This window comes from Hemiscyllium ocellatum, chromosome 32 (genome assembly GCF_020745735.1).
Source record: "Hemiscyllium ocellatum isolate sHemOce1 chromosome 32, sHemOce1.pat.X.cur, whole genome shotgun sequence".
NCBI lineage: Eukaryota > Metazoa > Chordata > Chondrichthyes > Orectolobiformes > Hemiscylliidae > Hemiscyllium > Hemiscyllium ocellatum.
Window position 1 is genome coordinate 5,376,671 of NC_083432.1, and position 17,528 is coordinate 5,394,198.

Sequence of the window (17,528 nt, forward strand, 5' to 3'; positions counted from 1 at the left end):
TGTAGGGAGTGATGGGGACGGTGTAGAGAGTGATGGGGACGGTGTAGGGAGTGATGGGGACAGTGTAGGTAGTGACGGGGACGGTGTAGGGAGTGATGGGGACGGTGTAGAATGATGGGGTGGTGTAGGGAGTGATGGGGATGGTGTAGAGAGTGATGTGGAGGGTGTAGAGAGTGATGGGGATGGTGTAGAGAGAGATGGGAGGGTGTAGGGAGTGATGGGGACGGTGTAGAGAGTGATGGGAAGGGTGTAGGGAGTGATGGGACGGTGTAGAGAGTGATGGGAAGGGTGTAGGGAGTGATGGGGACGGTGTGCAGAGTGAATGGGATGATGTATAGAGTAATGGGGTGGTGTAGAGAGTCATGGGGTCGTGTAGAGAGTGATGGGGAGGCTGTAGGGAGCAATGGGGAAGGTGTAGAGTGTGATGGGGACGGTGTAGGGAGTGATGGGGACGGTGTAGAATGTGATGGAGACGATGTAGGGAGTGATGGGAAGGGTGTAGGGAGTGATGGGGACGGTGTATAGAGTGATGGGGTGGTGTAGAGAGTCATGGGGTGTGTAGAGAGTGATGGGGAGGGTGTAGGGAGTGATGAGAACAGTGTAGAGGGTGATGGGGGTGGTGTAGAGAGTGATGGGGACGGTGTAGGGAGTGATGGGGATGGTGTAGGGAGTGATGGGGATGGTGTAGGGAATGATGGTGATGGTGGAGAGAGTGATGGGGGTGGTGTAGAGAGTGATGGGGACTGTGTAGGGAAAGATGGGGATGGTGTAGAGAGTGATGGGGACGGTGTATAGAGTGACGGGAACGGTGTAGAGAGTGATGGGGACGGTGTAGGGAGTGATTGGGACGGTGTAGAGTGTGATGGGGAGGGTGTAGGGAGTGACGGGGACGGTGTAGGGAGTGATGGGGACGGTGTAGAGAGTGATGGGGACGGTGTAGAGAGTGATGGGGTGGTGTAGAGAGTGATGGGGATGATGTAGGGAGTGATGTGGATGGTGTAGCGTGATGGGGATGGTGTAGGGAGTGATGGGGATGGTGAAGAGTGATGGGGATGGTGTAGGGAGTGATGGGCACGGTGTAGGGAGTGATGGGGATGGTGTAGAGAGTGATGGGGACGTTGTAGAGAGTGATGGGGAGGGTGTAGAGAGTGATGGGGTGGTGTAGAGAGTGATGGGGACAGTGTAGAGAGTGATGGGGATGATGTAGGGAGTGATGTGGATGGTGTAGCGTGATGGGGATGGTGTAGGGAGTGATGGGGATGGTGAAGAGTGATGGGGATGGTGTAGGGAGTGATGGGGACGGTGTAGGGAGTGATGGGGATGGTGTAGAGAGTGATGGGGACGGTGTAGAGAGTGATGGGGAGGGTGTAGGGAGTGATGGGACGGTGTAGAGAGTGATGGGGATGGTGTAGGGTGTGATGGGGACGGTGTAGAGTGATGGGGATGGTGTAGGGAGTGATGGGGATGGTGTTGAGTGATGGGGATGGTGAAGGGAGTGATTGGGATGGTGTAGAGAGTTATGGGGACGGTGTAGGGAGTGATGGGGATGGTGTAGAGAGTGATGGGGACGGTGTATAGAGTGATGGGGAGGGTGTAGGGAGTGATGGGACGGTGTAGAGAGTGATGGGGATGGTGTAGGGAGTGATGGGGACAGTGTAGAGTGATGGGGATGGTGTAGGGAGTGATGGGGATGGTGTAGGGAGTGATGGGGACGGTGTAGAGAGTGATGGGGACGGTGTAGAGAGTGATGGGGTGGTGTAGAGAGTGATGGGGACAGTGTAGAGAGTGATGGGGATGATGTAGGGAGTGATGTGGATGGTGTAGCGTGATGGGGATGGTGTAGGGAGTGATGGGGATGGTGAAGAGTGATGGGGATGGTGTAGGGAGTGATGGGGACGGTGTAGGGAGTGATGGGGAGGGTGTAGGGAGTGATGGGACGGTGTAGAGAGTGATGGGGACGGTGTAGGGAGTGATGGGGACGTTGTAGAGTGATGGGGATGGTGTAGGGAGTGATGGGGATGGTGTAGAGTGATGGGGATGGTGTAGGGAGTGATGGGGATGGTGTAGGGAGTGATGGGGACGGTGTAGGGAGTGATGGGGACGGTGTAGGTAGTGACGGGGACGGTGTAGGGAGTGATGGGGACGGTGTAGAATGATGGGGTGGTGTAGGGAGTGATGGGGATGGTGTAGAGAGTGATGGGGACGGTGTAGAGAGTGATGGGGTGGTGTAGAGAGTGATGGGGACAGTGTAGAGAGTGATGGGGATGATGTAGGGAGTGATGTGGATGGTGTAGCGTGATGGGGATGGTGTAGGGAGTGATGGGGATGGTGAAGAGTGATGGGGATGGTGCAGGGAGTGATGGGGACAGTGTAGGGAGTGATGGGGATGGTGTAGAGAGTGATGGGGACGGTGTAGAGAGTGATGTGGAGGGTGTAGAGTGTGATGGCGATGGTGTAGGGAGTGATGGGGATGGTGTAGGGAGTGATGGGGACGGTGTAGAGAGTGATGGGGACGGTGTAGGGAGTGATGGGGACGGTGTAGGTAGTGACGGGGACGGTGTAGGGAGTGATGGGGACGGTGTAGAATGATGGGGTGGTGTAGGGAGTGATGGGGATGGTGTAGAGAGTGATGTGGAGGGTGTAGAGAGTGATGGGGATGGTGTAGAGAGAGATGGGAGGGTGTAGGGAGTGATGGGGACGGTGTAGAGAGTGATGGGGAGGGTGTAGGGAGTGATGGGACGGTGTAGAGAGTGATGGGAAGGGTGTAGGGAGTGATGGGGACGGTGTGCAGAGTGAATGGGTTGGTGTATAGAGTAATGGGGTGGTGTAGAGAGTCATGGGGTCGTGTAGAGAGTGATGGGGAGGCTGTAGGGAGCGATGGGGACGGTGTAGGGAGTGATGGGGACGGTGTAGAATGTGATGGGGACGATGTAGGGAGTGATGGGGATGGTGTAGGGAGTGATGGGGACGGTGTAGAGTGATGGGAAGGGTGTAGGGAGTGATGGGGACGGTGTATAGAGTGATGGGGTGGTGTAGAGAGTCATGGGGTGTGTAGAGAGTGATGGGGAGGGTGTAGGGAGTGATGAGAACAGTGTAGAGGGTGATGGGGGTGGTGTAGAGAGTGATGGGGACGGTGTAGGGAGTGATGGGGATGGTGTAGGGAGTGATGGGGATGGTGTAGGGAATGATGGTGATGGTGGAGAGAGTGATGGGGGTGGTGTAGAGAGTGATGGGGACTGTGTAGGGAAAGATGGGGATGGTGTAGAGAGTGATGGGGACGGTGTATAGAGTGACGGGAACGGTGTAGAGAGTGATGGGACGGTGTAGGGAGTGATTGGGACGGTGTAGAGTGTGATGGGGAGGGTGTAGGGAGTGACGGGGATGGTGTAGGGAGTGATGGGGACGGTGTAGAAAGTGATGGGGACGGTGTAGAGAGTGATGGGGTGGTGTAGAGAGTGATGGGGATGATGTAGGGAGTGATGTGGATGGTGTAGCGTGATGGGGATGGTGTAGGGAGTAATGGGGATGGTGAAGAGTGATGGGGATGGTGTAGGGAGTGATGGGGACGGTGTAGGGAGTGATGGGGATGGTGTAGAGAGTGATGGGGACGTTGTAGAGAGTGATGGGGAGGGTGTAGAGAGTGATGGGGTGGTGTAGAGAGTGATGGGGACAGTGTAGAGAGTGATGGGGATGATGTAGGGAGTGATGTGGATGGTGTAGCGTGATGGGGATGGTGTAGGGAGTGATGGGGATGGTGAAGAGTGATGGGGATGGTGTAGGGAGTGATGGGGACGGTGTAGGGAGTGATGGGGATGGTGTAGAGAGTGATGGGGACGGTGTAGAGAGTGATGGGGAGGGTGTAGGGAGTGATGGGACGGTGTAGAGAGTGATGGGGATGGTGTAGGGAGTGATGGGGACGGTGTAGAGTGATGGGGATGGTGTAGGGAGTGATGGGGATGGTGTTGAGTGATGGGGATGGTGAAGGGAGTGATTGGGATGGTGTAGAGAGTTATGGGGACGGTGTAGGGAGTGATGGGGATGGTGTAGAGAGTGATGGGGACGGTGTAGAGAGTGATGGGGAGGGTGTAGGGAGTGATGGGACGGTGTAGAGAGTGATGGGGATGGTGTAGGGAGTGATGGGGACAGTGTAGAGTGATGGGGATGGTGTAGGGAGTGATGGGGATGGTGTAGGGAGTGATGGGGACGGTGTAGAGAGTGATGGGGACGGTGTAGAGAGTGATGGGGTGGTGTAGAGAGTGATGGGGACAGTGTAGAGAGTGATGGGGATGATGTAGGGAGTGATGTGGATGGTGTAGCGTGATGGGGATGGTGTAGGGAGTGATGGGGATGGTGAAGAGTGATGGGGATGGTGTAGAGTGTGATGGGGACGGTGTAGGGAGTGATGGGGAGGGTGTAGGGAGTGATGGGACGGTGTAGAGAGTGATGGGGACGGTGTAGGGAGTGATGGGGACGGTGTAGAGTGATGGGGATGGTGTAGGGAGTGATGGGGATGGTGTAGAGTGATGGGGATGGTGTAGGGAGTGATGGGGATGGTGTAGGGAGTGATGGGGACGGTGTAGGGAGTGATGGGGACGGTGTAGGTAGTGACGGGGACGGTGTAGGGAGTGATGGGGACGGTGTAGAATGATGGGGTGGTGTAGGGAGTGATGGGGATGGTGTAGAGAGTGATGTGGACGGTGTAGAGAGTGATGGGGATGGTGTAGAGAGAGATGGGAGGGTGTAGGGAGTGATGGGACGGTGTAGAGAGTGATGGGAAGGGTGTAGGGAGTGATGGGGACGGTGTGCAGAGTGAATGGGATGGTGTAGGGAGTGATGGGGAGGGTGTAGGGAGTGATGGGACGGTGTAGAGAGTGATGGGAAGGGTGTAGGGAGTGATGGGGACGGTGTGCAGAGTGAATGGGATGGTGTAGGGAGTGATGGGGAGGGTGTAGGGAGTGATGGGGAAGGTGTAGAGTGTGATGGGGAAGGTGTAGAGTGTGATGGGGACGGTGTAGAGTGTGATGGGGACGGTGTAGAGTGTGATGGGGATGGTGTAGAGAGTGATGGGGATGGTGTAGAGAGTGATCGCGTGGTGTAGAGAGTGATGGGGACGGTGTAGAGTGTGATTGGAACGGTGTAGGGTATGATGGGGATGGTGTAAGAGAGTGATGGGGTTGGCGTAGAGAGTAATGGGGATAGTGTAGGGTGTGATGGGGATGGTGTAGGGAGTGATGGGGTCGGTGTAGAGAGTGATGGGGACAGTGTAGGGAGTGATGAGGATGGTGTAGAGTGTGATGGGGATGGGTAGAGAGTGATGGGGGTGGTGTAGAGAGTGATGGGGGTGGTGTAGAGAGTCATGGGGGCGGTGTAGAGTGTGATGGGGTGGTGTAGAGAGTGATGGGGACGGTGTAGAGAGTGATGGGGACGGTGTAGAGAGTGATGGGGATGGTGTAGAGAGTGATGGGGACGGTGTAGGGAGTGATGGGAAGGGTGTAGGGAGTGATGGGGACGGTGTACAGAGTGAATGGGACGGTGTATAGAGTGATGGGGTGGTGTAGAGAGTCATGGCGGCGGTGTAGAGAGTGATGGGTACAGTGTATGGAGTGATGGGGACGGTGTAGGGAGTGATGGGGACGGTGTAGGGAGTGATGGGGGTGGTGTAGAGAGTGATGGGGACCGTGTAGGGAGTGATGGGGACGGTGTCGAGAGTGATGGGGATGGTGTACAGAGTGAATGGGACGGTGTATAGAGTGATGGGGATGGTGTAGAGAGTGATGGGGACGGTGTAGAGAGTGATGGGGATGGTGTAGGGAGTGATGGATTCGGTGTAGAGAGTGTTGGGGATGGTGTAGAGAGTGATGGGGCCGGTGTCGAGAGTGATGGGGATGGTGTAGAGAGTGATGGGGACGGTGTAGAGAGTGATGGGGATGGTGTAGAGAGTGATGGGGGTGGTGTAGGGAGTGATGGTTTCGGTGTAGAGAGTGATGGGGATGGTGTAGAGAGTGATGGGGATGGTGTAGAGAGTGATGGAGACGGTGTAGAGAGTGATGGGGTGGTGTAGAGTGTGATGGGGACAGTGTAGAGAGTGATGGGGACGGTGTAGAGTGTGATGGGGACAGTGTAGAGAGTGATGGGGACGGTGTAGAGTGCGATGGGGATGGTGTAGGGAGTGATGGGGATGGTGTACGGAGTGATGGGGATGGTGTAGGGAGTGATGGGGACGGTGTAGAGTGTGATGGGATGGTGTAGAGAGTGATGAGGACGGTGTAGAGTGTGATGGGGATGGTGTAGAGAGTGATGGGGAGGTGTAGGGAATGATGGGGACGGTGTAGGGAATGATGGGGATGGTGTAGAGAGTGTTGGGGGAGTGTAGAGAGTGATGGGGACGGTGTAGAGTGTGATGGGGACAGTGTAGAGCGTGATGGGGTGGTGTAGAGAGTGATGGGGACGGTGTAGAGAGTGATGGGGATGGTGTAGAGAGTGATGGGTTCGGTGTAGAGAGTGATAGGGATGGTGTAGAGAGTGATGGGGTTGGTGTAGGGAGTGATGGGGATGGTGTAGAGAGTGATGGGGATGGTGTAGAGAGTGATGGGGATGGTGTAGGGAGTGATGGGTTCGGTGTAGAGAGTGATGGGTTCGGTGTAGAGAGTGATGGGGACGGTGTAGAGAGTGATGGGGACGGTGTAGAGAGTGATGGGGATGGTGTAGAGAGTGATGGGGACGGTGTAGAGAGTGATGGGGACGGTGTAGAGAGTGATGGGTTCGGTGTAGAGAGTGATGGGGATGGTGTAGAGAGTGATGGGGATGGTGTAGAGAGTGATGGGGACGGTGTAGAGAGTGATGGGGACGGTGTAGAGAGTGATGGGTTCGGTGTAGAGAGTGATGGGGACGGTGTAGAGAGTGATGGGGACGGTGTAGAGAGTGATGGGGATGGTGTAGAGAGTGATGGGTTCGGTGTAGAGAGTGATGGGGATGGTGTAGAGAGTGATGGGGTTGGTGTAGGGAGTGATGGGATGGTGTAGAGAGTGATGGGGATGGTGTAGAGAGTGATGGGGATGGTGTAGAGAGTGATGGGGATGGTGTAGGGAGTGATGGGTTCGGTGTAGAGAGTGATGGGGATGGTGGAGAGAGTGATGGGGATGGTGGAGAGAGTGATGGGGATGGTGGAGAGAGTGATGGGGATGGTGGAGAGAGTGATGGGGACAGTGTAGAGAGTGATGGGGACGGTGTAGAGAGTGATGGGTTCGGTGTAGAGAGTGATGGGGATGGTGTAGAGAGTGATGGGGGTAGTGTAGAGAGTGATGGGGACGGTGTAGAGTGTGATGGGGACAGTGTAGGGAGTGATGGGGACGGTGTAGAGTGTGATAGGGATGCTGTAGAGAGTGATGGGGACGGTGTAGAGTGTGATGGGGATGGTGTGGGGAGTGATGGGGATGGTGTAGGGAGTGATGGGGATGGTGTAGGGAGTGATGGGGACGGTGTAGGGAATGATGGTGATGGTGTAGAGAGTGATGGGGGGAGTGTGGAGAGTGATGGGGACGGTGTAGAGTGTGATGGGGACAGTGTAGAGAGTGATGGGGACGGTGTAGAGAGTGATGGGGATGGTGTAGGGAGTGATGGGTTCGGTGTAGAGAGTGTTGGGGATGGTGTAGAGAGTGATGGGGACGGTGTAGAGAGTGATGGGGACGGTGTAGAGACTGATGGGGGTGGTGTAGGGAGTGATGGGTTCGGTGTAGAGAGTGATGGGGACGGTGTAGAGAGTGATGGGGACGGTGTAGAGAGTGATGGGGACAGTGTAGAGAGTGATGGGGTGGTGTAGAGTGTGATGGGGACAGTGTAGAGAGTGATGGGGACGGTGTAGAGTGTGATGGGGACAGTGTAGAGAGTGATGGGGACGGTGTAGAGATCGATGGGGATGGTGTAGGGAGTGATGGGGATGGTGTAGGGAGTGATGGGGATGGTGTACGGAGTGATGGGGATGGTGTAGGGAGTGATGGGGACGGTGTAGGGAGTGATGGGGTGGTGTAGAGAGTGATGAGGACGGTGTAGAGTGTGATGGGGATGGTGTGGGGAGTGATGGGGATGGTGTAGGGAGTGATGGGGACGGTGTAGGGAATGATGGGGATGGTGTAGAGAGTGATGGGGGTAGTGTAGAGAGTGATGGGGACGGTGTAGAGTGTGATGGGGACAGTGTAGAGAGTGATGGGGTGGTGTAGAGAGTGATGGGGAGGGTGTAGGGAGTGATGGGGATGGTGTAGAGAGTGATGGGTTCGGTGTAGAGAGTGATGGGTATGGTGTAGAGAGTGATGGGGATGGTGTAGAGAGTGATGGGTTCGGTGTAGAGAGTGATGGGGATGGTGTAGAGAGTGATGGGGATGGTGTAGAGAGTGATGGGGATGGTGTAGGGAGTGATGGGTTCGGTGTAGAGAGTGATGGGGATGGTGTAGAGAGTGATGGGGATGGTGTAGGGAGTGATGGGGATGGTGTAGAGAGTGATGGGGATGGTGTAGGGAGTGATGGGGATGGTGTAGAGAGTGATGGGGATGGTGTAGAGAGTGATGGGTTCGGTGTAGAGAGTGATGGGGATGGTGTAGAGAGTGATGGGGACGGTGTAGAGAGTGATGGGGATGGTGTAGAGAGTGATGGTTGAAATGCTGTGAGACTTACATCCAATCAACATGACACAGATGGAGAAGATTTTCTCTGAGTTGGTGTTGGGTGAAACGTTCCCAAATCCGACGCTGGTGAGGCTGCTGAAGGTGAAGTAGAGCGCGGTCACGTACTTGTCCTTGATCGAGGGTCCAGACAAGGCGTCACTGTTGTTATAGCGCTTTCCGATCTGGTCTCCCAGGTTGTCCAGCCAGCCTATTTTGTGAACCATGTAGAGCCTCTCCACGTTCCCGATGGCGTACCAGATACACGCCAGCCAGTGGGCGATCAGAGCAAAGGTGCACATGAGCAGGAAGAGCACGGCAGCTCCATACTCCGAGTAACGGTCCAGTTTCCGAGCTACCCTGACCAGGCGCAGTAGGCGAGCGGTCTTCAGGAGCCCAATCAGAGTGGTCGTCTGGAATACAACAGTCACATTATATCAGGGTCACAGCTGGATACACTCACACACACAAACACACACACACACTCATTCAAACACTCACACACACACACACTCACACTTACACACATACACACCCTCACTCACACACACACACACCCTCACACACTCACATATATACACACATGCACACACACACACTCACATATACACACAAATGCACACACTCACAATCACATATATACACACACACATACACACACACACTCACACATACACACACATGCACACTCACATACACACACGCACTCACATATACACACACATGCGCACATATACACACACATGCACAGTCCCACACACACTCACAGACACACACACTCACACAAACACACTCACACACACACACTCTCAAAAACACACACGCACACTCACAGACACACATACACACACACTCACACACACATACACACACACACACTCACATATACACACACTCACATATATACACACATGCACACACATACTCACACACATACACATATACACATACACACACACTCATACACACACACACACTTACATATACACACACACTCACACATACACTCATATACACACACGCACACACATTCACACTCACACGCACACACACACAAACTCACACGCACACACACTCTCACACACACACACTCAGGCACACACACACTCACATATACACACATGCACGCACACACTCACACACATACACACAAATGCACACACTCACAATCACAAATACACACACGCACTCACACATTCACACACACATGCACACTTACATATATACACACACTCACATGTACACACATATATACACACATACACACACACATTCACACACGCACACACCCACAGACACATATACACACACATACTCACACACACATATGCACACACTCACACACACATACTCGTTTACGCATACACACACTCACACACATACTCACACACACATATGCATACACTCACACACATACACAGATATACACACACTGACACTCACAAACACATACACACAAACTCACATATATACACACACGCACACACACATATACACACAAATGCACACACTCACAATCACATATGTACACACATACACACACACTCAAACGTACACACATGCACACTCACATACACACACACACTCACATATACACATACGCGCACATATACACACACATGTACACTCACACACACACTGACACACACACTCACACAAACACACACACACTCACAGACATTCACAGACACACACACGCACTCTTAAAAACACACACACACATATACGCACTCACAGACACACACTCACACTCAGACACACACACACCCACACACACTCACATATATACACACATGCACACACACACACTCACATATACACACAAATGCACACACTCACAATCACATATACGCACACACCCATACTCACATATACATACACACATACACACACATTTTTACACATGCACACACTCACAGACACACACAGTCACTCTCAAAAACACACACTCATACTCAGACACACACACTCAGACACACACACTCACATATTCAAACACACATATATGCACACACGCGCACACACACACTCACAGACACACATTCACACTCAGACACACACACCCACACACACTCACATATATACTCACATGCACACACACACACTCACATATACACACACTCACAATCACATACACACATACACATTCACACACATGCACACGCACATATACATACATGCACATACACTCACACACATACTCACAGACACATATGCACACACACACATACACAGATATACACACACTGACACTCACAAACACATACACACAAACTCACATATATATACTCACGCACACACACATATACACACAAATACACACACTCACAATCACATATATACACACATACACACTCACACGTTCACACACATGCACACTCACACACACACTCACATATACACACACACACACATGCACACTCACACACACACAAACACACACACACTCACAGACACTCACAAACACACACACGCACGCACACTCACACACACTTACACTCAGACACACACACACCCACACACACTCACAGATACACACATGCACACACACTCACATATACACACAAATGCACACACTCACAATCACATATACACAATCACACTCACACACACACTCACAGACACACACACTCACACGCACTCACATACACACACACACACACTCACAGACACACACGCTCACACACACTCACATACACACAACACACACACTCACTCACAGACACACTCACTCACATACATACACACACACACTCACAGACACACACATATTCATACACACACACATACACACACTCACATGTACACACACACGCACGTATACACACACACTCACACACTCACAGACACACATACACACACACACATATAAACACACACGCACACTCACAAACACACACATACACTCAGACACACTAACATATACACACACTCACATATACACACAAATGCACACATTCACAATCAGATATACACACACATACTCACACATACACACTCACATACACACACACACACGCACATATACACACACTCACACACAGACACACACTCACTCTCAAAAACACACTCACACACACACCCACACTCAGACACACAAACTCAGACACACACATACACACTCACACACACACTTACATATTCACACACACTCACATATATGCACACACACACACGCACTTACACACACACACTCAGACACACACACCCATACACACTTACATATATACTCACATGCACACACACATACTCACATTTCCACACAAATGCACACACTCACAATCACATAAACACACACATACTCACACATACACACACATGCACACTCACATATACACACACACGTGCATATACACACACGCACACACACTCACAGACACACATACTCACTCTCAAAAACACACTCACACACACACTCACACTCACACACACACACTCAAACACACACTCACACACTCAGACACACACACACACTCACATATACACACAAATGCACACTCACAATCACATATACACACACGCACACTCACACATACACACACACTCATATACACACACACAGACACACACAAACACACAGACACACACACTCACACTCAGACACATATACTCACACAACACACACTCTCTCACACACTCACACATGTACACACACACTCATACACATATATATACACACACACACTCACATACACATATACACACACACACTCACATACACACACACACTCATACACATATATATACACACACACACTCACATACACATATACACACACACACTCACATACACATACACACTCATGCACTTACGCACTCACATACATATACACACACATGCATGTGTGCACACACATATACATACACACACTCACACGTACACACTCACGCATGCATGCACACACACACTCACACGCACACACTCATGCACTTACACACACATACATATACACACGCGTGCGTGTGCGCACACACGTATACACAGACACACACACTCATGCATGCACACACTCACGCACGCACACATACACACACTCGGGGGTGAGTGGGAACATGGGGGGTGAGTGCAGTGGGGTGGGGATGAGTGGGGACAGTGGGCATTAGTGGGGGTGGTAGGGGGTGAGTGGGGGTGTAGTGCTGGGGGTGAGCCTGGGTGGCATCGTCGGGACATTTGGAAGAATTTCCTCTGTGTGGTCTTCCGCGTTCCCACCTTTGTCAATAATCGCCAACTCACTGGAGGCCTCTCTAGTCCTTTTGTATACCTGAGTGAGCAGGAAATTGTGACGGTCTCAGGGGTAATGGGTCTCTGTAGCACAGCTATCCCACACCGGCCTGCTCCACTCCCCAAAATAACAAGGCCAAGTGGTCCCATGGCTGAGAGTTAAACACGTGGCACCCTCCCACAGCTCAATCACTTCACTCACGATGTTTCCTGTAGGGATTGGTTCCATTAACTCCAGGCCTTTTTTTGATTTGATAAGTTTACCCGGGTGTCAATGGTTGTTCCAGCATTTATTACCCTGTCCCTAGTTGCCCCGTTGAGAAGGTGGGGGTGAGCTGCCTTCTTGACCCGCTGCAGTCCCTGTGCTGTGGGTTGACCCACAATGCCCTTAGGGAGGGAATTCCAGGATTTTGACCCAGAGACAGCGAAGGAACGGCGGATATACTTCCAAGTCAGGATGGTGAGGGGCTCGGAGGGCAACTTGCAGGGAGCGGTGTTCCCGTGTATCTGTTGCCCTTGTCCTTCCCGAGGGAAGTGGCTGTAGGTTTGGAAGGAGCTGTCTGAGGATCTTTGATGAATTTCTGCACCGTGTAGATGGTACACACTGCTGTTACTGAGTGTGGGTGGGGGGGGGGATGGTACACACTGCTGTTACTGAGTGTGGGTGGGGGGGGGGAGGGGATGGTACACCCTGCTGTTACTGAGTGTGGGTGGGGGGGGAGGGGATGGTACACCCTGCTGTTACTGAGTGTGGGTGGGGGGGGGGAGGGGATGGTACACACTGCTGTTACTGAGTGTGGGTGGGGGGGGGAGGGGATGGTACACCCTGCTGTTACTGAGTGTGGGTGGGGGGGGAGGGGATGGTACACACTGCTATTACTGAGTGTGGGTGGGGGGGGAGGGGATGGTACACCCTGCTGTTACGGAGTGTCGGTGGGGGGGGAGGGGATGGTACACCCTGCTGTTACTGAGTGTCGGTGGGGGGGGAGGGGATGGTACACCCTGCTGTTACTGAGTGTGGGTGGGGGAGGGAGGGGGTGTTTGAGGATGCGGTGCCAATCAAGTGGGCAGCTTTGTCCTGGATGGTGTTGACCTTCCTGAGTGTTGTTGGGGCTGCACCCATCCATTCCCATTCCGGATGTGCAGGATCCCATCCCTTCCATTCCGGATGTGCAGGGTTCCCTCCCTCCCATTCCCACTCTCTGCAAATTCTCCTCATACACACGAGTGAAGGAAGCTCATGGTCTGTGTTTCCGGTCTCACACCCTGGTGTGTTGTTGCTTTGTGTGAAAGGCCTGGGCTTTTAGATGACCCTTCTGAAGAGAATAAACGTTGAACTAGTCAAAGACAAGATTGATTTGAGTATTTGTAACCATCAGCAGCAGGGAACAGCCCGTTAGCCTTGGTGTACTGAAATCTCAGCTGAAAATGTGTTGCTGGAAAAGTGCAGCAGGTCAGGCAGCATCCAAGGAGCAGGAGAATCGATGTTTCGGGCATAAACCCTTCTCTAGGGCTAAAATCTCAGAAGAGTTTTCAATGAAAAAAAACCATTCCTTTCCTGCAAACATCCTCTGGAAAGACAATACCTTGTCAAAACAACCTTTCCCAGTTCATCAACTTTGAATAACTTTATTCACACAATGAGCTCTTAATCTCCTGGGACAGATAAGCCCCAGGCCTGAAACAGCAGAAAGGCCGGTGTGCTCAGTAAAAACAGATCTGCCTGCCGTTCCCTCTCCCTGAACATGTCCCAACTTTCCCGCAACTGGCTCTTTTTCACTGAGTGCAGTAGAATCTTTTCAAAGCCACCTAAAGAGAGAGACGGGGCCTTGCTTTAAGCTGGTAATCAAAGCCAGCACTGCTGGCAGTGCAGCACTCCCTCAGCCCTGCCAGCGCATAGTGACCTTTACTGGGCCTGAACCTGAACCAGGTGACTCAGAGGGAAGACCGACACTGCGCAACTGAGTCACAGCTGCTGACAAAAAACTGAAAGTAAAGTCCACAACAAACACCCTCAGTGTAGCTCCAATGAACGAAGGGAACGTTTGTATATCCAAAGGCTGATGCTTTGATGTATGATTTAGATTGGGAGTGGCAGGTATCAATGTTTATTCTCTCCAGGGAACACTTGCTGAATCCACACAAAGTGCCTGTAAGGATTATATCAAGATGTAGATGGAACCTTTGGTCGATCCCACAGACAGTGCATTAGACAGTGAACTGACATCACAGTCATTGACACAATTACTGCAGCGCGGAGCCAATCTGTTGCCAGGGTAACTGCTCAGCGCTGGATGGATTGGTGAGGTCCAAGCAACCCGTTTCACCTCCACAATGTCGCTGTGATACTAGCTTCACAAATCTGCCTCAGAATGTCTGCCAGATGACTAAATATTCTCACCAACAGATCGGTCAATATTCACACTGGCACTGCTGATGGCAATGTTGCTGTTGAAAAGGGGCTAGGAATTCAGTCAATATCAAACAATCAGAAAAATATTAAAGGAGATATCTGTACACTGACTGGTGTCACTCAGTCCCCTCTCTCTCTCAGGGAGATATCTGTACACTGACTGGTGTCACTCAGTCCCCTCTCTCTCTCAGGGAGATATCTGTACACTGACTGGTGTCTCTCAGTCCCCTCTCTCTCTCAAGGAGATATTTGTACACTGACTGGTGTCTCTCAGTCCCCCCTCTCTCTCTCTCTCTCAAGGAGATATCTGTACACTGATTGGTGTCTCACAGTGCCCTCTCTCTCAAGGAGATATCTGTACACTGACTGGTGTCTCACAGTGCCCTCTCTCTCAAGGAGATATCTGTACACTGACTGGTGTCTCTCAGTCCCCTCTCTCCCAGGGAGATATCTGTACACTGACTGGTGTCTCTCATCCTCTCTCACTCAGGGAGATATCTGTACACTGACTCGTGTCTCTCAGTCCCCCCTCTCTCTCTCTCTCAGGGAGATATCTGTACATTGACTGGTGTCATATAGTCAAAGAGATATAGAGCATGGAAACAGACCCTTCGGTCCAACCTGTCCATGCCGACCAGATATCCCAACCCACTCTAGTCCCACCTGCCAGCACCCGGCCCATATCCCTCCAAACCCTTCCTATTCATATACCCATCCAAATGCCTCTTAAATGTTGCAATTGTACCAGCCTCCACCACTTCCTCTGGCAGCTCATTCCATACACATACCACCCTCTGTGTGAAAAAGTTGCCGCGTAGGTCTCTTTTATATCTTTCCCCTCTCACCCTAAACCTATGCCCTCTAGTTCTGGACTCCCTGACACCAAGAAAAAGACTTTGTCTATTTATCCTATCCATGTCCCTCAATTTTATAAACCTCTATAAGGTCACCCCTCAGCCTCTGACTCCAGGGAAAACAGCCCCAGCCTGTTCAGCCTCTCCCTGTAGCTCAGATCCTCCAACCCTGGCAACATCCTTGTAAATCTTTTCTGAACCCTTTCAAATTTACAACATCTTTCCGATAGGAAGGAGACCAGAATTGCACGCAGTATTAGATTACCTACAGTGTAGAAACAAGCCCTTTGGCCCAACAAGTCTACACCGACCCGCCGAAGCGCAACCCACCCATACCCCTACATTTACCCCATTACCTAACACTACGGGTAATTTAGCATGGCCACTTCACCTGACCCACACATCTTTGGACTGTGGGAGGAAACCGGAGCATCCGGAGGAAACCCACGCAGACACGGGGAGAATGTGCAAACTCCACACAGTCAGTCGCCTGAGGCGGGAATTGAACCCAGGTCTCTGGTGCTGTGAGGCAGCAGTGCTAACCACTGTGCCACCGTGCCACCCACTATCCCAACAGTGGTCTAACCAATGTCCTGTACAGCCGCAACATGACCTCCCATCTCCTGTACTCAATACTCTGACCAATAAAGGAAAGCATACCAAACGCCTTCTTCACTATCCTATCTTCCTGTGACTCCACTTTCAAGGAGCTATGAACCTGCACTCCAAGGTCTCTTTGTTCAGCAACACTCCCTAGGACCTTACTATTAAGTGGATAAGTCCTGCTAAGATTTGCTTTCCCAAAATGCAGCACCTCGCATTTATCTGAATTAAACTCCATCTGCCACTTCTCAGCCCATTGGCCCATCTGGTCCAGATCCTGTTGTAATCTAAGGTAACCCTCTTCGCTGTCCACTACACCTCCAATTTTGGTGTCATCTGCAAACTTACTAACTGTACCTCTTATGCTCACATCCAAATCATTTATGTAAATGACAAAAAATAGAGGACCCAGCACTGATCATTGTGACACTCCACTGGTCACTGGCCTCCAGTCTGAATAACAACCCTCCACCCTCTGTCTTCTATCTTTGAGCCAGTTCTGTATCCAAATGGCTAGTTCTCCCTGTATTCCATGAGATCTAACCTTGCTAATCAGTCTCCCACGAGGAACCTTGTCAAACGCCTTATTGAAGTCCATACAGATCACATCTACCATTCTGCCCTCATCAATCCTCTTTGTTACTTCTTCAAAAAACATAATCAAGTTTATGAGACATGATTTCCCAAGCACAAAGCCATGTTGACTATCCCTAATCAGTCCTTGCCTTTCCAAATACATGTACATCCTGTCCCTCAGGATTCCCTCCAACAACTTGCCCACC

The 17,528-nt window shown here is 51.5% G+C and overlaps 1 protein-coding gene across 1 annotated transcript in view; it reads right to left on the minus strand.

Moving 5' to 3' along the window:
* Positions 1-360: 360 nt before the first annotated feature.
* kcnh6a (potassium voltage-gated channel, subfamily H (eag-related), member 6a) overlaps positions 361-17,528 on the minus strand; it is a 352,557-nt gene continuing 335,389 nt past the window's right edge. Inside the window, exons 8-9 of the mRNA XM_060848575.1 lie at positions 8,664-9,067; positions 361-391 (exon numbers count right to left, since the gene is read on the minus strand). Coding sequence (XP_060704558.1) covers positions 361-391; positions 8,664-9,067 — 435 coding nt within the window. The remainder of the gene's footprint in view (positions 392-8,663; positions 9,068-17,528) is intronic.